This window comes from Octodon degus, unplaced genomic scaffold (genome assembly GCF_000260255.1).
Source record: "Octodon degus isolate 3935 unplaced genomic scaffold, OctDeg1.0 scaffold00166, whole genome shotgun sequence".
NCBI classification, from domain to species: Eukaryota; Metazoa; Chordata; class Mammalia; order Rodentia; family Octodontidae; genus Octodon; species Octodon degus.
The window spans coordinates 5,438,451-5,456,824 of NW_004524742.1; the positions used below are offsets into that span (position 1 = coordinate 5,438,451).

Genomic DNA, 18,374 nt, shown 5'->3' on the forward strand with positions numbered 1-18,374 from the left:
TGTTTGCAGGACAGTCCTGAAGTCAGGCTCAGAGCTGGTGAAGGCTGGGTTGCGAGGATTCTTCGAAAATGCTGCAGAAGACTTAGAGAAGACTTCAGAAAACTTGAAGCTTGGGAAGTTTACCCACTCCAGAACACAGATCAAAGGGGTTTCCCAGAATATCAATTACACCACAGTGGCTCTGCTCCCCATCCTGACATCGATCTTTGAGCATGTCGCTCAGCATCAGTTCGGGGTAGATCTACTCTGTGAGTCCTACTGCTGTTGTCCTGGACGTCTGTGCCACAGAAAGTGTGGGACCTACCCACTTCTGTTGTTCTTGAGGTCACAGTAGAGACACAGCTGTGCTATATTTTTCTTCTTAGATTAAAAAAAAAAAACAGACTCTTGAAGTATAAGCCCCTTTACTTGAGTATTGTGTATAATATTTGATCTTTTTCCACTTTTATTCTGGACCAAAATTTTCCATGCAGTAGCGTAGCGCTCAGCTACTACTACTGCTTTTTCTTTATTTGAAAAGGTTATCTGAGTAAGACAGCATGAGATGTGTTTGCTCCCAGGCTTTTCAGACATCATTTTTTCCTGTTAAGGAGCCTTAATTTATTCATTGGTACCAGCAGCAAAAGAAAAACGCTAGCATTTCTTTGTCAGAGGCTTCAGATGAAGACCAAAGCCCGCTTGTTCTACTCTAGTTTGCCCTTAGCCCTATGTGCAGCCCACCCTCTCCTGCCCCACAGTTTTCTATCACCAAGCTTCAGTTTTGCACTTGAAATATTGGCATGTGACTTGATCCAGCCCGCTGTCAGTAGCTGAGGCTGTGTGGCCTGAACTGTTAAAAAGCAGTCACTCTCTTTGGTGTGAGTTTTGTGTCATAGAGACATTATAATTCCTTGGTTGAAAAGTAAAACATTAAGTCAGCTTTATTGTGTTAAAATAGTCCTAACCTCAGTATGAGCTTTAAGTATGGCTAAGGACGTGCAGCCTGCACACTAATTTCAAATGAGTTCCTAAGCAGAGTGTGCCCTTCCCGCAGGAACATGGTAATCATGGTACAACCAAATATGGTCAAATTTGCAGAATGTATTCTACCTCTGAAGAACATAAGGCTTTTGTAGATATCTTCCTAGAAAATAAGCAAGAGGGCTCATTGGAACTTTAGGTTTTCTGCGATCTTCCCTCCAAAGGAAGAAAATGGTACACTTGGTAAAATTTGACTATACTGTCTCCCTCCTCTGGGGCAAAAGGAATCCCGATAAGGAAGATTCCATTGGCCAAATGAAGTCTTTCCCTGTAAAGCAGTGCGATCCCCATTAAAAGCCTTATACAACTAAAATGGCTCAGGGACCAGTGTTTTCCTATCAACATTTTTCTTGGAGTGTCAGTAGCTGCCATAGCAAACTAGGATCTGGGTAAAGGGGTTGCATTTGTTTTTAAAAAGAGGGACAGAGGAGAAAAGGGAGAGGGGGAAGGGCAGTGGGGAACACAGCAGAAGAGGGAGAGGGAGTGGGAAGAAGGGAGAGCTTCTACTGGTGCCTAAGGCTTTTCTCCTCATGGGCCTTTCTATGTACAAAAGGAGCTGGGATTAACATGTTATAATGGCATCTCTTCTTCATTTCAGTGAGTGACGTGCAGATTTCATGCTACCACATACTGTGCAGCCTTTACTCCCTTGGGACAGGAAAAAACATCTATGTTGAAAGGTAATTAGTGAAAAAAAAGAGATTTACACATTTAGGCTGAGAAAAACATTACCTACTTTAAAAAAAAAAAAAAAACCTTAATAACATCTTTTCAATCCAGTGAAACCAAAATGTTCACTGACCTACAGTACTAGTTTTGAGGCAAAATTATGAAATGTCCATTGTGATACAAAGTGGAAAGAAGCTTTTGAGATTGATGAGTTGTATGAGGAGCGCTGGTAAGTGCATGTGTCTGGAGGAACAGCATAGCCAAGTCAAATTGTGTGCCAGTAACTAAAAAATGTTGAAGGTGTGCCAATTTCTTCATCATCACAACTTTCAGATGGCTTCCCAATTTCCTGTGGTTAGAGCTTGCCGGGATACTCAAAGGACTGCAGGCAGTTGCTGTAGCGTCTAATGACTCTGTGTGATACAACCCTAGACCTTTGCCATTCCTTGCTGTCAGATTAACTATTTTAAACAAGTGCAGAAATGTTGTTTAATAATCTCAAGTCTGAACAACCTTATTTTCAGGGGTGTTAGAGTCCCAGCTTTGGCTCTCTAATCTGCCTCTTGAAGTGGAGGCCTTGGTGACCCCTTGCTGTCAGCATCAAATGCCATGTGTTGTGGTTTCTATTTAAATTCAGATATGGATTAGAAGGATAAACACAGTGTTAACAAAACTCTAGACTTAGTATTATCCTTGGAAAATTTTTTTTCCTCATCTGTCCCTTCAGACAAGCCTGAAGAAATTTAACCTGTGCTTTAAATTACTCAATCTAAACATCACTTGACAACTACTTGCCATGAGTTACCGCCAATGGGCTGGCTCTCAGGAGGTCCTGGAAGCTGAAATAAGGAATGTAACCCATGATCTTGTAGAGTAAGGTTGTAAGTTCATTGACTCCCATCAAGGAAAAAAAATATTTTCAGGATATGTCAGTAAAAGACATAAGAAGGATTTATTAGGCAGGGATTTTAGCATACACTCAAGAGTAGGGTATAGGTGCTGAGAGAAATGAGATTCATTATTTCCTAGGACCAAAACATTTATGCTTCTCTTGAAGGGCTAGAAACCCTAACCAAATGGCTCACTCCTGGGCAGCACACAGCCACTCTACAGGCCTGGGCATTGTGGATTTACTTGTTTGTTTTTGAATAGCTAATTTGAGGTTCTTTTGATTCTCTCAACCTGCTCCTTCATCTTAGGATAAGCTTCTTGCTCCTCACTTTCTTAGTTAAGCCAGTTTATGGATTTCTGTTGTTCTTGAGGCATTTTTGTGTGATGGGTCAAGTAGGAAGCGCACCTAACTTCAACAAAACGAGTTTTGATGGGTGGACTTTGGGTAGTTTTGGCTGTCAAAGGTCCAAAATTTGTAGTCTTCTTAAAAGTACAATGTTTAGTTATGATTTCATCTACTTTTTATTTCTCTTATCTCACTAACCTCATTTATGATGTTTTCACCAAACAAACTGTAAGTGGCCATTTGATGACAAACCTACAAAAATTCAAATTTCATTTTTCTTCAACAAACCAAAATAGAAAAAAAAAAGACTTGTATCTCTTTACTCTAAGAATTAAACCAATTGAATTGGAACCATGTGGTAGTAACCAAAAATTATTGAAGAAATATATGTCTTTTGTTCATAATAATCACAACTTCCAACTAGCTTCCAAAGTTCAGGAAATTAGTTGAAAAATGGTTACTGAATTTAATTTGATTACTATTTTAAGTCCTTGAAATTGCTTAACTTTCCTTATTATTTTACATAAAATATGGATAGTTTTGTATGGATAGGAAGACAAAATTTTAAACATTTTTATACCAATTTAACAGGCAAAAAAGTTAATTTTTCATTTAATACTAATTTCACTTAGAGGTTTTTTGAGTACATTTCTTCCACTGATTACTTGTAAATATCTTTAGTACCTTTTTTATTATCTCACAGTGTACTGGATATGTATATATATCCACCCATATGTGTGTGCATTCTTGTACAATTTCCTGTTAAGTTCTTACTGAGACAGGGATTCAGTAGGTAGTTCAGGCTGGCCTTGAATTCACTTTGTATCCCAGGCTGAGCTCAAACTCACAACGTTTGTCCTGCCTCAGCCTCCTGAGAGCTGGGATTACACGTGTACACCACCATGTCCAGTCTCTCATTCTCATTGTTTCAAGCAAAAGCTTATCTTTTAGCCCCTCAAATCCCCCTTATCATCTCCAGAGACTTATTAACAATTTTCTAAGCTTACAAAGTATGGTTCCACTTCTGTATCCATACTTGATACAGTCTATGTACCTTGAAATTATCACACATGATCCAGTTGAAGCAAAGATCCAGATTTCTTCCCATTTTCCTCCTCCTTCCTTATAAGTTTTAGGGAGGAAATTATAATGAACTTGCCATTTCCGTACCACATTTTACTGAATTTTCCTTGGCAGATAAATGTCTGTAGGATCATAAAGGAATCAAAAAATATTTATTATAATTGTACCTAGAAAATAGTTTGTGATTAGGAAAGATTCCAAGTACATTGATGACAGGGTTGACTGTGAGGAAGAAAAGTACTGAAACAGAGTAAAGACATTTCTTTTCCAATTTTTCTAGTGGACACAATACTGAGAATGTCATTGACTAGTGAGATTTTCATGCACAAAACTTCCGGAAAGGATAAAGGCTATTGCATATTCAATCATGCAGAACACTTGCATTCTTTAACACAAAGTATCTTTGATTAATTTAGGGAGTATTTCATGGGAATTTACTGAGGTAACTATTGGAACTCAATTTCCTTAATCATTTAATCTCAGTTTTACTTTGTATGAAAACTGTTTTCTCTTTCACTTCTTACAGGTTCCTTACATTGTGTCTGCCTCCTTTGACAAGTTATTTATTTATATTAGTACATGTTTGTGGCACATACTAGTTGCATCCAGTGAGAGAAGTTGGTGCATGTATGTAAGACATCTTAACTGTTTAATATCTCCTCCTCCTACCACCCCACCTCTCTCCCTCTCTTGGCCCTCTTCCTACTTGGAAAATATTTAAATCTTTGTTTCCTGTTACCTATCTTTTATTTTGTTCTTTAATGTATTTATACTTGGGTTTCCTCATGTTAAAAAATAACGTGTGGATTGCAGAGATAGCCTGGCAGTCTAAGCACCTGCCTGGGAGATGCAAAGACTGGGGTTCAAAACCCAGTACCACATGGTGGCACATGCCTGTAATCCCAGTGCTGGGAGGCTGAGACAGGAAGATCACTGTGAGTCCACACTACACAGTGAGGCCCTGTACCAAATAAATAAATAAATAAATAAATAAATAAATAAAATTTAAACAGAAAAAGAAAGGCAGCATTTAAAAAAAAAAAGTGAAGGGTTGGGGAGATAGTTCAGTAGAATAAGAGCTTACCTGGCAAGAGCAAGGGCCTGAGTTCAATCTCCGGTTCCTAAAAAAAAAAAAAAGAAAAACAGAGACTGGGCATGGTGGCACACGCCTGTAATCCCAACACTTAGGAGGCTGAAACAGGAGGATCAGTACAAGTCCAATCTGTGTAGTAAGACCCTGTAGATCATGTACTAAATACATAAAAAAGTGCTAATTAAATTTTTGTGTCTGATTTCTTTTATTGAATATTATTATCTCAAAATTCACCTGTTTTCCTACAAAGAACTCAAATTTATATTTGTTTATGGCAGAATAGTACTCTGTTGTATATAAATACCCCATTTTTTAAAAAAATCCTTTCATCCTTTGATGAATATTTACACCACTTCCAAGGTTTAACTATTGTGAATCATGCTGCACAAACATGTGTGTGCATGTAACACTCTAATAAAGTCCTTAACTTTCAGGAAGATACCTAGAAAAACAGCTAGGTTAAATGCAAGACCTAGTTTTAGTTTTCTGTGGAATCTCCATACTGATTTCTGTAGTGGTTGCACTAGTTTACACTTCCACCAACAACGTAGAAGAGTTCATTTCTCCCTACAGCCCCACCAGTATTCATTATTATTTCATTTCTTGGTGAAAGTCATTTTTTCTGGGGTAAAAAGGAAACCTATTGTTGTTTGCATTTGCATTTCTCTAATGACCAGAAAGATTGAAAATTTTTATTGGCCATTTGAAATTCTGAAAAGTGTCTGAACATTACAGTTGGCCATTTCTTTATTGGGGGTTTTTATTTGAAAATATCTATTTGTTTTAGTTTTTTATGTATTATAGATATTGGTTGTCTAAGTAATAGCTGGTAAAAAAAAAAAATCCCATGCTGTAGATTTTCTCTTCACTTTGTTGGTTGTTTCCTTTGAAATGCAGAAACCCTTTAACTTAATATAATACTTATTGATTATTGATGCTATTTCTTATGCAAATGATGTTCTGTTTAAAATTCTGTCCCTGTGACTTCAAAAGCTTTACCTGCTTTATCTTTAGCAGATTGCTTCTGTTTTATTTTTTTTCTTATATTTTAATATCAAGATCTTTGATCCACTTTGATTTTATTTTATTGTATGGTTAGCATAAATGTAGATTCACTCTTATGCATGTATAAAGCCAGTTTTCCAGCTCATTTGCTAAGAGGCTACCTTTGCTCTAGTGTATAATCTTTTGTTCTTTTGTCAAAGATCAGATGGCTCAATGTGTGTAGCATTATTTCTTCATTCCTTATTCTGTTCCACTGATCCATATGTCTGTTTCTGTGCCAGCACCTTGCTGTTTTTATGACTTTAGGTTTGCAACATGAGTTGAAAAACCAGGATTTTGATACCTTCTGCTATGTTCTTGTTACCCAGAACTACTTTTGCTCTTCTGCATCTTTTCTGGTTCTCTATGAATTTTAAAATTATTTTCTCTAGTTCTGTATTCTTATGATATTTAAATTTGGTTTGCATTAAACCTGTATGTCATTTGGAGAAGTTGCCATTTTGCCAATATTGGTTCTGCTTATCCAAGAACAAGGAGTATCTTTCAATTTTATGATGTCCTCTTCAATCTCCTTTTTCAGAATACTGAAGTTTTGTTGTACAGTCCTTCCCTTTCCTTGCTTAGGTGAATTCCTAAGAATTTAATTTTTCATGATGGTATTATGAATGGTATTTTGGCCTAATTTCTTTCTTGCTGAGTTCATTGTTAGTATACAGGAACACTATTGATTTCTGTGTGTCCATCCTACTATATTGCTTAATCTTTTAGTTCTAAAAGTCTTTTTGTAGAATGGTTTGGGTCTTCTATGTAGATGATCGTGTCTTCTGCAAATAGTAGTTTGACTTCTCCCTTTCTTATAGGTATCTTTTCTTTCTTTTGCCTGATTGCTTTGGCTAATATTCTGAGTACTATGTTGAACACTAGTGGTGATCAAGAGCATCTTTGTCTTGTTTCTGATTTTAGAAAGAGTATTTTCAGCATTTTTCCATTTAATATGACACTGGCAGTAGGCTTTTCATAAATGGCTTTTAACAGATTGAGATATGGTTCTTCTATACCTAATTTCTTTAGGGCTTTTTAATCATGGATGGATGTTAGATTTTGTCAAAGACTTTTTTGCATTTACTAAGACAACTATGTGACTCTTATAGCTATATTTATGTAGTATATTATATTTATTGATTTGTGTTGTTGAACCTTCATTGCTTCCCCCATCATCTTTTTAATGATTTGTTGCATTCTATTTTTCAGAACCTTGTTGAAGATTTTGCATCTATATTCATTAGAAATTGACCTAATGTTTCCTTTTTTAGTTTAGTCCTTCTCTAGTTTGGGAATTATGATAATGCTAGCTTCTGGTATTGACATTAGGAGTGCTCCTCCCATTTCAATTTCATTTAAATGTCCAAAAAGTATTGAGATTAGACCTTCCTTGAAATTTGTGTAGAATTCAGTAATCTGTCTAGTCCTGGGAATTTCGTTGTTGGTAGATTTATTATTACTGCTTCAATTTTATTGCCTGTTAATGGATTATTAGAGTTTTTATATTTTCTTGGTTCCGTTTGGTAATTTGTATATGTCTAGGACTATCCACTTCTGGATTCTCCAATTTGTTAAAACAGATTTTTAAATCTAGATTCTGATGGTGTCTATTGTGCTTTCAGCTTTTGCGTGTGTGTGTGTGTGTGTGTGTGTGTGTGTGTGTGTGTGTATGTATAGTGACTCAGCTCACCCTGAGGGCAGGGCTGGCTCAGCATGTGGTGTGGGAAATCAAACCACATCCCCGTGGCTGCCTCAGCTTGCCTAAGCAAGCACTTTAGACTGCTGAGCTATCTCACTGGCCCCTCAGTTTTTTCGTTTTTAATTGCATTAATTTGGGTCTTTTTTAAGTGATCATTCCTTTTTTAAGGTTTGTCTATTTTTGTTATTCTTTTGGGGAAACAGCTCTTCAATTCATTGTTCTTTGAATATCTTTAGTCTCAATTTCATTAACTTCTGCTCTGATCTTGACCTTTAGGTCATTTTTTGGGATTGCTCTGTTTATTTGATGTGGGAATTCACAGCTATAACTTCTTTCATTGTTTTCCACTGGTGCATTGTATTTGCATTATCTTTTTATTATAGAAATTAATTTCTTCCATGACCTCTTGATTATTCCTCCATGTACTTCCATAATTTTCATGGTTTCTTTTGCCAATGATTTCTAGTTTCATTGTACTGTGATGTGATAATATGCATGGGATAATTTCAAATCTTTTGTATTTACTTAAGCATGTTTTATGGAATAGTATGTGGTCTATTTTGAAGAAACTTTCATGTGCTTCTGAAAAAAAAGTATAGTCTGTGATTATTGAATTAAACATTCTGTAAACATCTCTTAAATTCATTTGTTCAAAGGCATGGTTCAACTCTAATCAAATGTGTTTCATATACAGCCTGCCATTTGGTTTTCTATTTTGATCTCATCTGCAAGTCTGTCTTTTGATCAGGGAATGTGGACCATATACAATGAGTTCTTACTGAACAGTATTGACTTATTCTTGTTATTGTATATTTTCCTCTTGCTAATTTGTTTTTCCACTTCTGCTTCACCTCTTGCCCTACCTGGTGTGTTCGTTCCATTAGACTTTTTGACATTGTTGCCTTCACTATCCCTTCCCAGAATATTTTTGAGAACTTTTTGGAGTACTGGTTTGGTGGTCATGAATTTCTTGAGGTGCCCTTTGTCATAGAAAAGTCTATTTCTCCATCAATTTCTCAAGCTTTCCAGACTTTGAAGGTCTGTATTGAGGACTCTATTGTAACTCTAATGGATTTGCCTTTATAAGTAACACTGCTTTTCTTTAATAGCTCTTAAGGCTCTGTCCTTGTATTGGACTTCTGAGATTTTGACTATGATGTGTCATAGTGACGTGACATTCTTTTCTGATTGTGGGAGCATGACAACCTTTTCTGATCATGACCATGTGGGATGCTGTCTGCCTCATTTAATTGTATGGTGAAAATTTTACTCCTGCTTAGAAAATTTTCTGTTATTAGTTCTGCAAACATGGCTTTACATCATTCATGTTGTCCTCTAATTTTATTTTACTCATTCCAGTCCATCCGAAGTCAGTTTTCATTGAGGCATCAACTGGCAGGCCAGCTTTCTATTCTCTCGTTCTCGTGCTCTCTCTAGCTCTCTCTTTTGTATTTTTCGTACAGGGTCTCCAGGGTCTCACTATGTAGGTTGAACTCATAGTGATCCTCCTGTTTTCAGCCTCCCAGAGCTGGGATTGCAGACCCACCACCACGCCCAGTCTCACTCGCCCATCTCAGCATGCCCCGGGGCAGGGCCGGCTCAGCACACCAGGGATTGAGCCCTGGCTGCTGTGTCTGCCTAAGCAGGTGCTGTAGTCCACTGAGCTATTTGACTGGCCCTATATATTCTCTTATTTTCAAGCTACTGTTGATTTTGTATCCCTTAGGTCACACCTACCTTCTAGTGCTGACACTGCGTCCACACATTGGTCATTTCTGCTGCCCATACTTTCAATAGGATTTGTAATCTCCCAGATTTCTATTTGGTAACTCTTCATGAACTCTAATTTTTTTGTAAGCTGGTCATTCACATTTTGTATAATGCTGTTTAACTTAAATCTACCTTTTTATTATTATCTTCTAGAAGCTCATTGATCATTTTGTTTATTAAGTCCTTTGTTTAATTATATCCTCTGAATACCTTATTAATCTGTTAATTGTCTCCTTTTATTATTTTGTATAATTCTGCATTCGGCTTTTGATTTTCACACCATCAATGCCTCCCTGATCAGGTTGGGGGAAGCATTTTGTTGCCTGTCCTCACATGGTATGTGTGTGGGGTGTCTGTGTGTCTGTGTGTCTGTGTATCCATGTGTTTGTGTCTGTGTGTGTCTGTGTGTCCGTGTGTTTATGTCTGTGTGTCTGTACCTCCATGTGTGTATCTGTGTATGTCTGTGTGTCTGTGTGTGTCTATGTGTGTGTCTGTGTGTCTGTGTATCCATGTGTTTGTATCTGCGTGTGTCTGTATGTCCATGTGTGTGTGTCTGTGTGTCTGTGTGTCTGTGCATGTCTGTGTGTTTATGTGTGTCCATGTGTCTGTCTGTGTGTCCATGTGTGTCTGTGTTTCTGTGTATGTCCGTGTGTGTCTGTGTGCGTGTGTCTCTGTGTCAGTGTGTGTCTGTGTATGTGTCCGTGTGCTTGTATGTGTCTGTATGTCTGTATGTGTATCTGTGTGAGTCTGTGTCTGTGTACATGTATGTGTGCCTGTGTGTTGGTATGTGTCTGTGTCTGTGTGTGTGTCTGTGTGTGCCTGTGTGTCTGTGTGTCCATGTGTGTGTGTTTCTACGTATGTCCATGTGTGTCTGTGTGTGTCCATGTGTGTGTTCCCATATGTGTCTGTGTGTCCGTGTGCATGTGCATGCCTAAATGCTGAGGTATGGAGATCTGTTAGTGTTTGCTTTTCAGTGGTGCCCTCCGGACATGGGTACATGTAGGCCTTTTTCTCTGTCCCAAGATCTAAGTGCCTCGATTACTTCAGGAGGGAAAGGTACAGAGTAATTGGTCTGGTACCTAATTCTCAAACAACGAACTTCAGTATTGTTACAGCATAAAACACTGTGGCAGGACAACACCAAGACCCTGAAGTACAGTTGGTTCTGTAGCTCAATTTTAAACAAGCATTTCTCCAAATGGCCACAAATTAAACACTCTCAAATATTCTAGGTGCTGCACTGCCTTTTTTTCCTCAACACCAGCCTGCCATGAGGAAGGATTCACTTTCAGAGTAAAACCCTGTACTATCTTGCAGTTTATAACAACCACCTGGCTTTCATAGACTGCTGATGACCTAGTGCACTGTTTCTCCCAGGGCTGCCACCTCACTTTGGCTTTACCTTGTGTTAGCAAAGGCAGGTTCTCCTCCCTGGAGCCCGGCCCCTTTTCCAGCTACCCCATACTTTTTTGCAACATTGTGCTTTGTTTCTCAGGCTTCTCTGTGGTATCTGATTTTCTTGCCAGCTCCCTCCTAATTCCTGGAGATCTGCTTCTTGTTTTCTCTTCACTAAAGTTGTCATTTCCCAGGTATCTTGATTCTAGGTCCTAGAAAGGTTATATTTTGCTAATTCACCATTTTTGTCCTCCCTGCTTTGACCATTTTTAAATTGTTTAAAAATTATTTATTTGGGGCCTGCCAAATAGTTCAGCAGATTAAAGTGCCTGCAAGAAGGTGCAGGAGCCAAGTTCAATCCCTGGTCCTGCTGTGCTGGCCCCACCCCCAGGGCACACTGTGATGGCGATTGAGACTGGGCATGGTGGCACGTGCCTGTAATCCCAGCTCTTAGGAGGCTATAAACAGGTGGACCACTACAAGTCTGATCTAGTAGGGAGACCCCGAGCACCCTGTAGACCCTTCCCTAAAATACAAAAAAAATTATTTATTTATTCATTTTTATAAGGTTTTGTTATGCAGTTCACACTTGTAGTGATACTCCTGTCTCAGCTTCCCCAGTGCTGGGATTATAGTTGCACACCACCACGCCCGGTTTCACCCAGGTTCCATGTCCAGCATGGCATACAGTACAAGGAATCAATGTCCTTGTGCTTGTCAGGCAGGAGCTCAGAACACCAAGCTATCTCCCTAGCCCCCTTTGACCATTTTTGGTGAGACATTGTACATGTTCTATAAACCTCTAAGCTTACTAATACTGCTACCTAGGTTCACATCATCCATATCACCACTATATTTTCTACTTCTCTGCTACGTGTTATTTCCTTTCTAGCATCCTGTGGAATATAGATAATAGAGCTGCAGGACTTTGTGTAGAGAGACAGACACCAAGGCTTTTTCCCCATGAAACAGCTTTATTCCAGCCATCACTAAGCACCGAACACAGCAGAGTTGCACCCTTTCATACACGTTTTATGTCTTTGTTTCCCTTGTGTGGGTATACACTAACATTTGGCTGTCTAGTTGGTATACATCATCATCCTGTAGTCTAGTTGGGTATGATTCATGTTATGGAGTTCCATCAGAAATGCACATGTATACGCAAGAGGCTGCTCTCACTACACTGTAAAATGTTCCCACTCCAATACTTGGGGGCTGAGGGACTACCACAAAGAACTTTCAAAATTGTAAAGTACTCTATGTGTGCATGGCATTGTTGTTATTATTGTGATGACTGACTTTACCATTGTTCCTGACAGTAGATATTTGAGAGATCCCTTTCCATTGAGATCTATGGAAATACAACTGAGAAATTGATAAAGAAAGCCTGCTACTTGATAAATTAGAAAGTAACAACTACTGAAATACAATCTTCAATCTATCACTACTGACCAAGCATTTTGTATATGAAAAATGCTATATACTATATAGTTGATAATAAGAACTAAAGAAAACAAAGTGTTTCCCTATGAGTGATAAACTGAGTAGATTGGTTGTTACAGAGCTGTCTTGTAGTCTTGCCCTGCCTGGAAGTCTGGCTCACCCCCACACTACCCTCGAGGGGCACGAAGGACCAGAGGAGCATTATATTAATAGGACTTTTCCTAACTCACTTGCTTCTTACACAGAGAGACCAAGACCATCCACTCGGGTATTTTGCACTCAGGAGTATTCATTGGCAGACTTTTGGGCTTTACTTTTACAGATCAGTTTTATCAGCTAAGCCAGGAGAGCTGTTGTTATCTTTGTTGACTGAAGAGCTAATTAGCATCATTGTGTGCCCTGGACTAGAAAATGTCCTGTTGAGCTGGTGAGACTCAGATTTGTCAGTAATTAATATCAGAGAGGACAGGGCCATGCCCCTGTCAACGCAGCCTTGGAGAAGGGAAGCTGTGGACCGCCTGCTTCCCCGAAGCCCTGCCTTTGTGGTTGACTGACGTTCCAGAAACCCACTTTCCTGAGATTGTGCTTTTAATTTTGGTAAAAGAGAAATATATAATAAAAAAAGAAAAGAGCAATCTGGCACCAAGGCAATTCAGAGCCATTTCCTGGGTCTTTATCCTTGTGACAACAGAAATTTCATATCAGATTCAAGATCTTACCTCTTGTCATTTCTTATTTTCCCTTAGATTTTTTTCATCAATGTTCTCCCTATGGTATTTCTTTATCCATCAAAATTTATCTCATTTTCTCTTCCTAAAAGAAATACTGAAGAGAAGAAACATTCTTTCTTTCTCCTCATTGACCTCTGCAGCTGATATAAGTAGAAAAACTGCTGCAGGTCCTCTATGGAAGCCTTCACTGGCCTGTAGTTTCTGAAGTATTCACCATTCAGGTTTGAAGTTCAAGGCCTTCCCTCCAGCTTGTGTTTCAGAAAAGAAGGGGAAATTCCTAGCTAGGGCAGGGAATGAGAAGAAAAGGCATAGCAGTAGGCCTCTATGGGCCTGCTCTGGCATGGACCTGGGGCTCCAGAGGCTGCAATCCCCCTACTCCCCTTCACCACACACATACCACCAGGCGTCCCCAGGGCACTGTTAACATGCAGGGCACAGAAGGATTTGTTTGGTCCCAGGGTGTTTCTTTGCCTTTTGATCTGACACAGAGAGGGAACTTTAATAGTTAAATCATTTTTTTCTTTTTTTTCCATAATTTTATTGAGAGACAAATAGCAATAAGATACTTTCAAATCAAATTGGTATGACAGTTTCAATAATTCACACATTGCATACCCTCTTCCTAGTGGTTATTTGCTGTACAAGATGCAGACATGATATCCTATTTACAAACACTATTAGAACAAATCCCTCTATTCATTAAGAGAATGTAACTGTATATCTATCCTAACTATTTTGAATACACAAATACAAAATGGACATTCATCTATATCCCCTTTTTTTTTTATTCCGTCATTTGAATATTATAGGTGTGTTAATTCAACAAAATATTCTAAGAGTCCAGTAGTCCATAATAGTATTGGGTCTTCCACTTGACTGGCAGTGTCAGAAACTGTTGAGCTGAGTGTCCTACAGCTCAACATAACAGCATGGCTTTACATCTTATACTTCGTTTTTATACTTTTCTGCTGGATAGTTAAGACCAAGGTAAAGCAGGACCTATGCAACAAGAGTTGTAGCTTTTGGGTCTGATAAGGTCAGTAAAATCCCCTCAGGATTTATCCTGAGATCTTGTACCTCAGATTGTAGATCCTTTGTCAGTGTCAGCCATGTGGATGAGTCATGGCCATTGCTTGGCCAATTTGTTCTCTGTGAATGCCTGAGAGAATGTTTTCTCTCCATGTGACTCTCCATAGGCACACTCTCCTTAGGCACACTTAGTGATCATCGTTCACTTTCCTTTTTGGCCCCATAATCTCCTTGATCAGAAAATTTGGGACACTACTGAGTTACATGACATTACAGTACAAGTTCTCATATGTCCTGAGTCTTAATTGACCTTAGAAGGTTAGGGCCAAAATGTTGGCTTTCCTTGCAGCCCTCCTTTTTCTCTAATTTTGGTCTGCAAACTTAGGTTGTTAACCCTCCAGAAGAGAAGCTTATTATTATTACCATACAACCCAGGTTGTTAAGCTTAACCTCACTATCTGTCACTTGAGGATATACTCATAAGTGAAATAAATCAGACAAACATGTGTAAATATCATATAGTTTCCCTAGTATAAGAACTTAAAAGAAGAAATACAATTAGAAAGGTACAATACAACTAAAAGGAAAGCAAGAATTTGAGGACTAGACAATGCAAAGAGAGCAAGAAGAAGAGCTAGGAAACATGACAGGGGCAAGTCATACAGTTATATGTAGAAAATAGGTAAGGCAATGATCCTGAGAGTCTTCAGAAGATTTTTTGAATCTAGCAATTAATTGGAATGATTCTCACCCTATCTAAATATACAGACACCTGTGAACTAAGCAACTGCGCTGAAGATGGCAGTTTGTAATAGTAGGTTCATGCTTGGAGTGCCTGTCATTCTGGTCTTCTGAGTATGGGCTGCTTCTCATGACATGCCAGTTGCTGCCATGCTGTCTCTCGCATAGATGATTGTTCAAAAAGAAGAGGGTGGTGAATGAAGGCAGGAGAGAGGAAAAGGAATGTTGTGGGACTGTCCTGCTTCAAGGTTGTATATGGTTAGATATCTGGACTTATGTGTAAACATAAGAATTATATAATTCTTTGTGTCTATTTTTAAAATATATTTTAATTTCTTAAATGTTTTTTCATTATATTCTGTAGGGACTTAATGTTCAACATAATGAAAAATTAAAAATACTTGTTCCATGTTATGCCTAAGCTGTCTGATAGTTAAATCTTTTGGAGAGGACAAGACTGTGCCATCAGCTAGGAGGGAGGGACCTGACTGAGGGCCTGTGCCACACTGCTGCTTACTGGAGAGTGATTTAGAATACTCTGACCAAATGTCAGTGAAGCTGTGGGCTATGGCCCTAAAAGTCAAGCTTAAGGAGATGAGGAACAAAGCCACATACATTAATTTTGCTATAAAGCAATTTAGAAGGTCGCTTTTTGCATAAATGCAGTAACTGGAATGAAGCCTGGATGTGTTTTCCAAAATACACACAGCTTTCTGGCGTTTGGTTCCCGGCCCTCCTTTCTTTCTTCAGTCTGAAGCTGAGCCTTGCATCCCAAGCTGTGCCATGCGGCCTCAGATGCTGCAGAGCCTCATTCTACCCCAGGTTATCTTATCTATTCATTGTGTTCAAGATCAGTTCAGATCACATTGTTAATTCCACTCAAATGTGTCTGTCTCTGTCTAATAAAGTTATAGGTTATAGCTAATCCTTATGATTAGCCCACACAAAAATTATGAGAGTTCTTTTAATCATATTGCTTCAGCATTCTGCATAGAACACAATGGGGCCTTTGTTCTGTATTTAATGAAAAAGACTGTACCTACACAGCAGACTACATGGTTTACTCCTCAGTGAGTAAAATAGCTTCCCTAAGTGTCCGTATGGTGAATACGAGTTATCTGCTTTCAGAAAATCTATGCTTTATGGCTGAGATAGGTTAGCAGCATAAGCATCTGCCTGGAAAGCACAAGGTCCTGAGTTCGATCCCCAATACAAAAAAAAAAAAAAACTAATCAGAAAATCCATGCTTTGAACTGCTGGCTCTTATCACAGTGAAATGGAATTGACACAATGTCTTGGGTACAGATTTAATGCTGGTTGTTGAAAGTCTTTCTGTTTTCCCAGACCTGCAATAGTAGGGTAAGCACTGGCTCTTCACTACAAGGGCACAAGGATGCCTTCCCCAGCAGACACTTGTCTCCATGCTGGTCCTGTAACATCCCCCTGACACCCTCAGCTCCAAGGACTAAGACAGAGGATATCGCCAGTGCTCAGTTTGAAGTGATAAGTTGTAGAGAAGGAAGAAGAGCTGTGATCTGGCTGTAAACAATGAAGCTCCATCCAATTCAATATCGTTGTGTTGGCCAGCTTTCAGTCACTGTGAAAAAATACCTGTCTGAGTTACTTTTCTCCATTGTTGAGACAAAATACCTGACACCCAAAATGAAGGAAGGAAACATTCATTTAGCTCACAGTTTGTGGAAGTGTCAGCCCATAATCAGCTGGCTCTAAGCCAGGGTGGCACAGCACATGGGCACCAGCTTAAGGAGGCAGAATACAGCAAAAGCAACTAGAGTGAAAGGGGAGAAGAACACGCCACTTTTCCTCCCTTATATTGCAAGTGGACTACCACCCCCTAGGATAGGTGTGGCACTTGCACCATCCATCTCCATGCCCTCCTTTTGCATAGCATGAGGAAGCTCGTTTTGTGCCATTGAATGTTGGCTTGCAGCTAAGAGTTTGCCTTATGGCTCAGAAGAGATCTCGGGCTTGAACTTTTCAGCAATGCTGAAACTGTTAGGATGTTGGCAGGTCTTGCAGGTGGGCTAAATACCTTCTGCACTAAGGGATGCATGTAAGTCTTTGGGGGACCAGGGGCAGAATGTTATGGTTCCAATGTAATATAATGTTGATAGACTTCATACTGATTCTCAAGGATTGTTGCCTCTGTGTTATAATGTTCAAATTGTGAAGTGATAAGAAGAAGCATGTCTTTTCTGGAGACCAGTTTAAAGAAATATATCTGGCTGCCAAGCTGACAAGGAGTGGACTGTAATGGCTGATACATTGTGTTAACTTGAGAAATTTAGAAGTTTCACTAAATGACCCAGCAGGGAGCCAGGGTTCTCACTTTGTAAAAATCCTGAGCTTGTGGAAGAGGAGGGCATGAAGATAGTGTGGGCAGAGTGGTATGGAGGAGAAGAGGCTTGCTTTCCCCATTTTTCTTGCTCTTGTTGCTGTTGCTGTCTTCTGCCACCTTGAGCTGCAGCCCCTGTGCTATGCCACCCTGCCCGAGAGCCAATTACAGACTGAAACTTCCACAAGCTGTGAGCTAAGTACAGTGGCCCCTCACATGGTGGAAAGCTTACCTTCCAGATGCCCCCACGACAAGTGAAAATCAGGGAAGCAGCAACGTTATATTTATTTTAGTATTTATATATATATTTTAAGGCTTTCTAAACCCTTCCCACATTCTTATAAATCTTTACCAAACTTTTAAAAACACTTATGTTCTTAACCATTTTCTAGACTTGTAAACCTACATAATTTTATCAATGTACATATAGTCTATGGCACTGCAAAATCCCACAATATAGTGAAAAATCCACAATAAATAATTTAGATTGATGTTTTTTGAAAACCCGTGAAACAGTGAGTCCACAAAAGTTGAACTGCAGCAGAATAGCAAGTTACTACTGTAAACGTTTTAATTTTGGGTGTCAGGTATTTTATCTCAGCAGCAAAAGAAAAGTAACCCAGACAATACCGAAGCCAAACAACTTAAAAGGAGGAAAAGCTTACTTCAGCTCATGGTTTCAAAGGCTTCAGCTCATTGTCAGTGGCACTGGGTGGCATCCCAGCAGGGTGGGCCACGCGGCTGACTTCTTCCCCTCAGCAGCTGGGAAGCACAACCAGAGAAAAGAGGAGACCCAGGTCTCATCCCCGTCACACCACACTTGCATTCTACTAACCCCAACACTTAAAAGTGTCACCACTTCCCACTGGTGCACAGACTAGTGATCAAGCCTTTAACATATGAACTTTTGAGGAACGTTCAAGATCTAAATCATAACAATTATACACTTATTGTCTTTATTTTTACTTATTATCTTTGTGTTATGATTGTTTTCTTTTCATAATTTTATTGATAAACAAATAGCAATGAGAAAGTTTCAAATCAAATCGCTAGGACAGTTT

At 39.0% G+C, this 18,374-nt stretch overlaps 1 protein-coding gene across 1 annotated transcript in view; it reads left to right on the top strand.

Annotated features, from left to right (window-relative positions):
• Ryr3 (ryanodine receptor 3) overlaps positions 1-18,374 on the top strand; it is a 622,696-nt gene that overhangs the window by 510,185 nt on the left and 94,137 nt on the right. Inside the window, exons 62-64 of the mRNA XM_023703237.1 lie at positions 10-248; positions 1,619-1,700; positions 8,733-8,886. Of these exons, the coding sequence (XP_023559005.1) occupies positions 10-248; positions 1,619-1,700; positions 8,733-8,886 (475 nt within the window). The remainder of the gene's footprint in view (positions 1-9; positions 249-1,618; positions 1,701-8,732; positions 8,887-18,374) is intronic.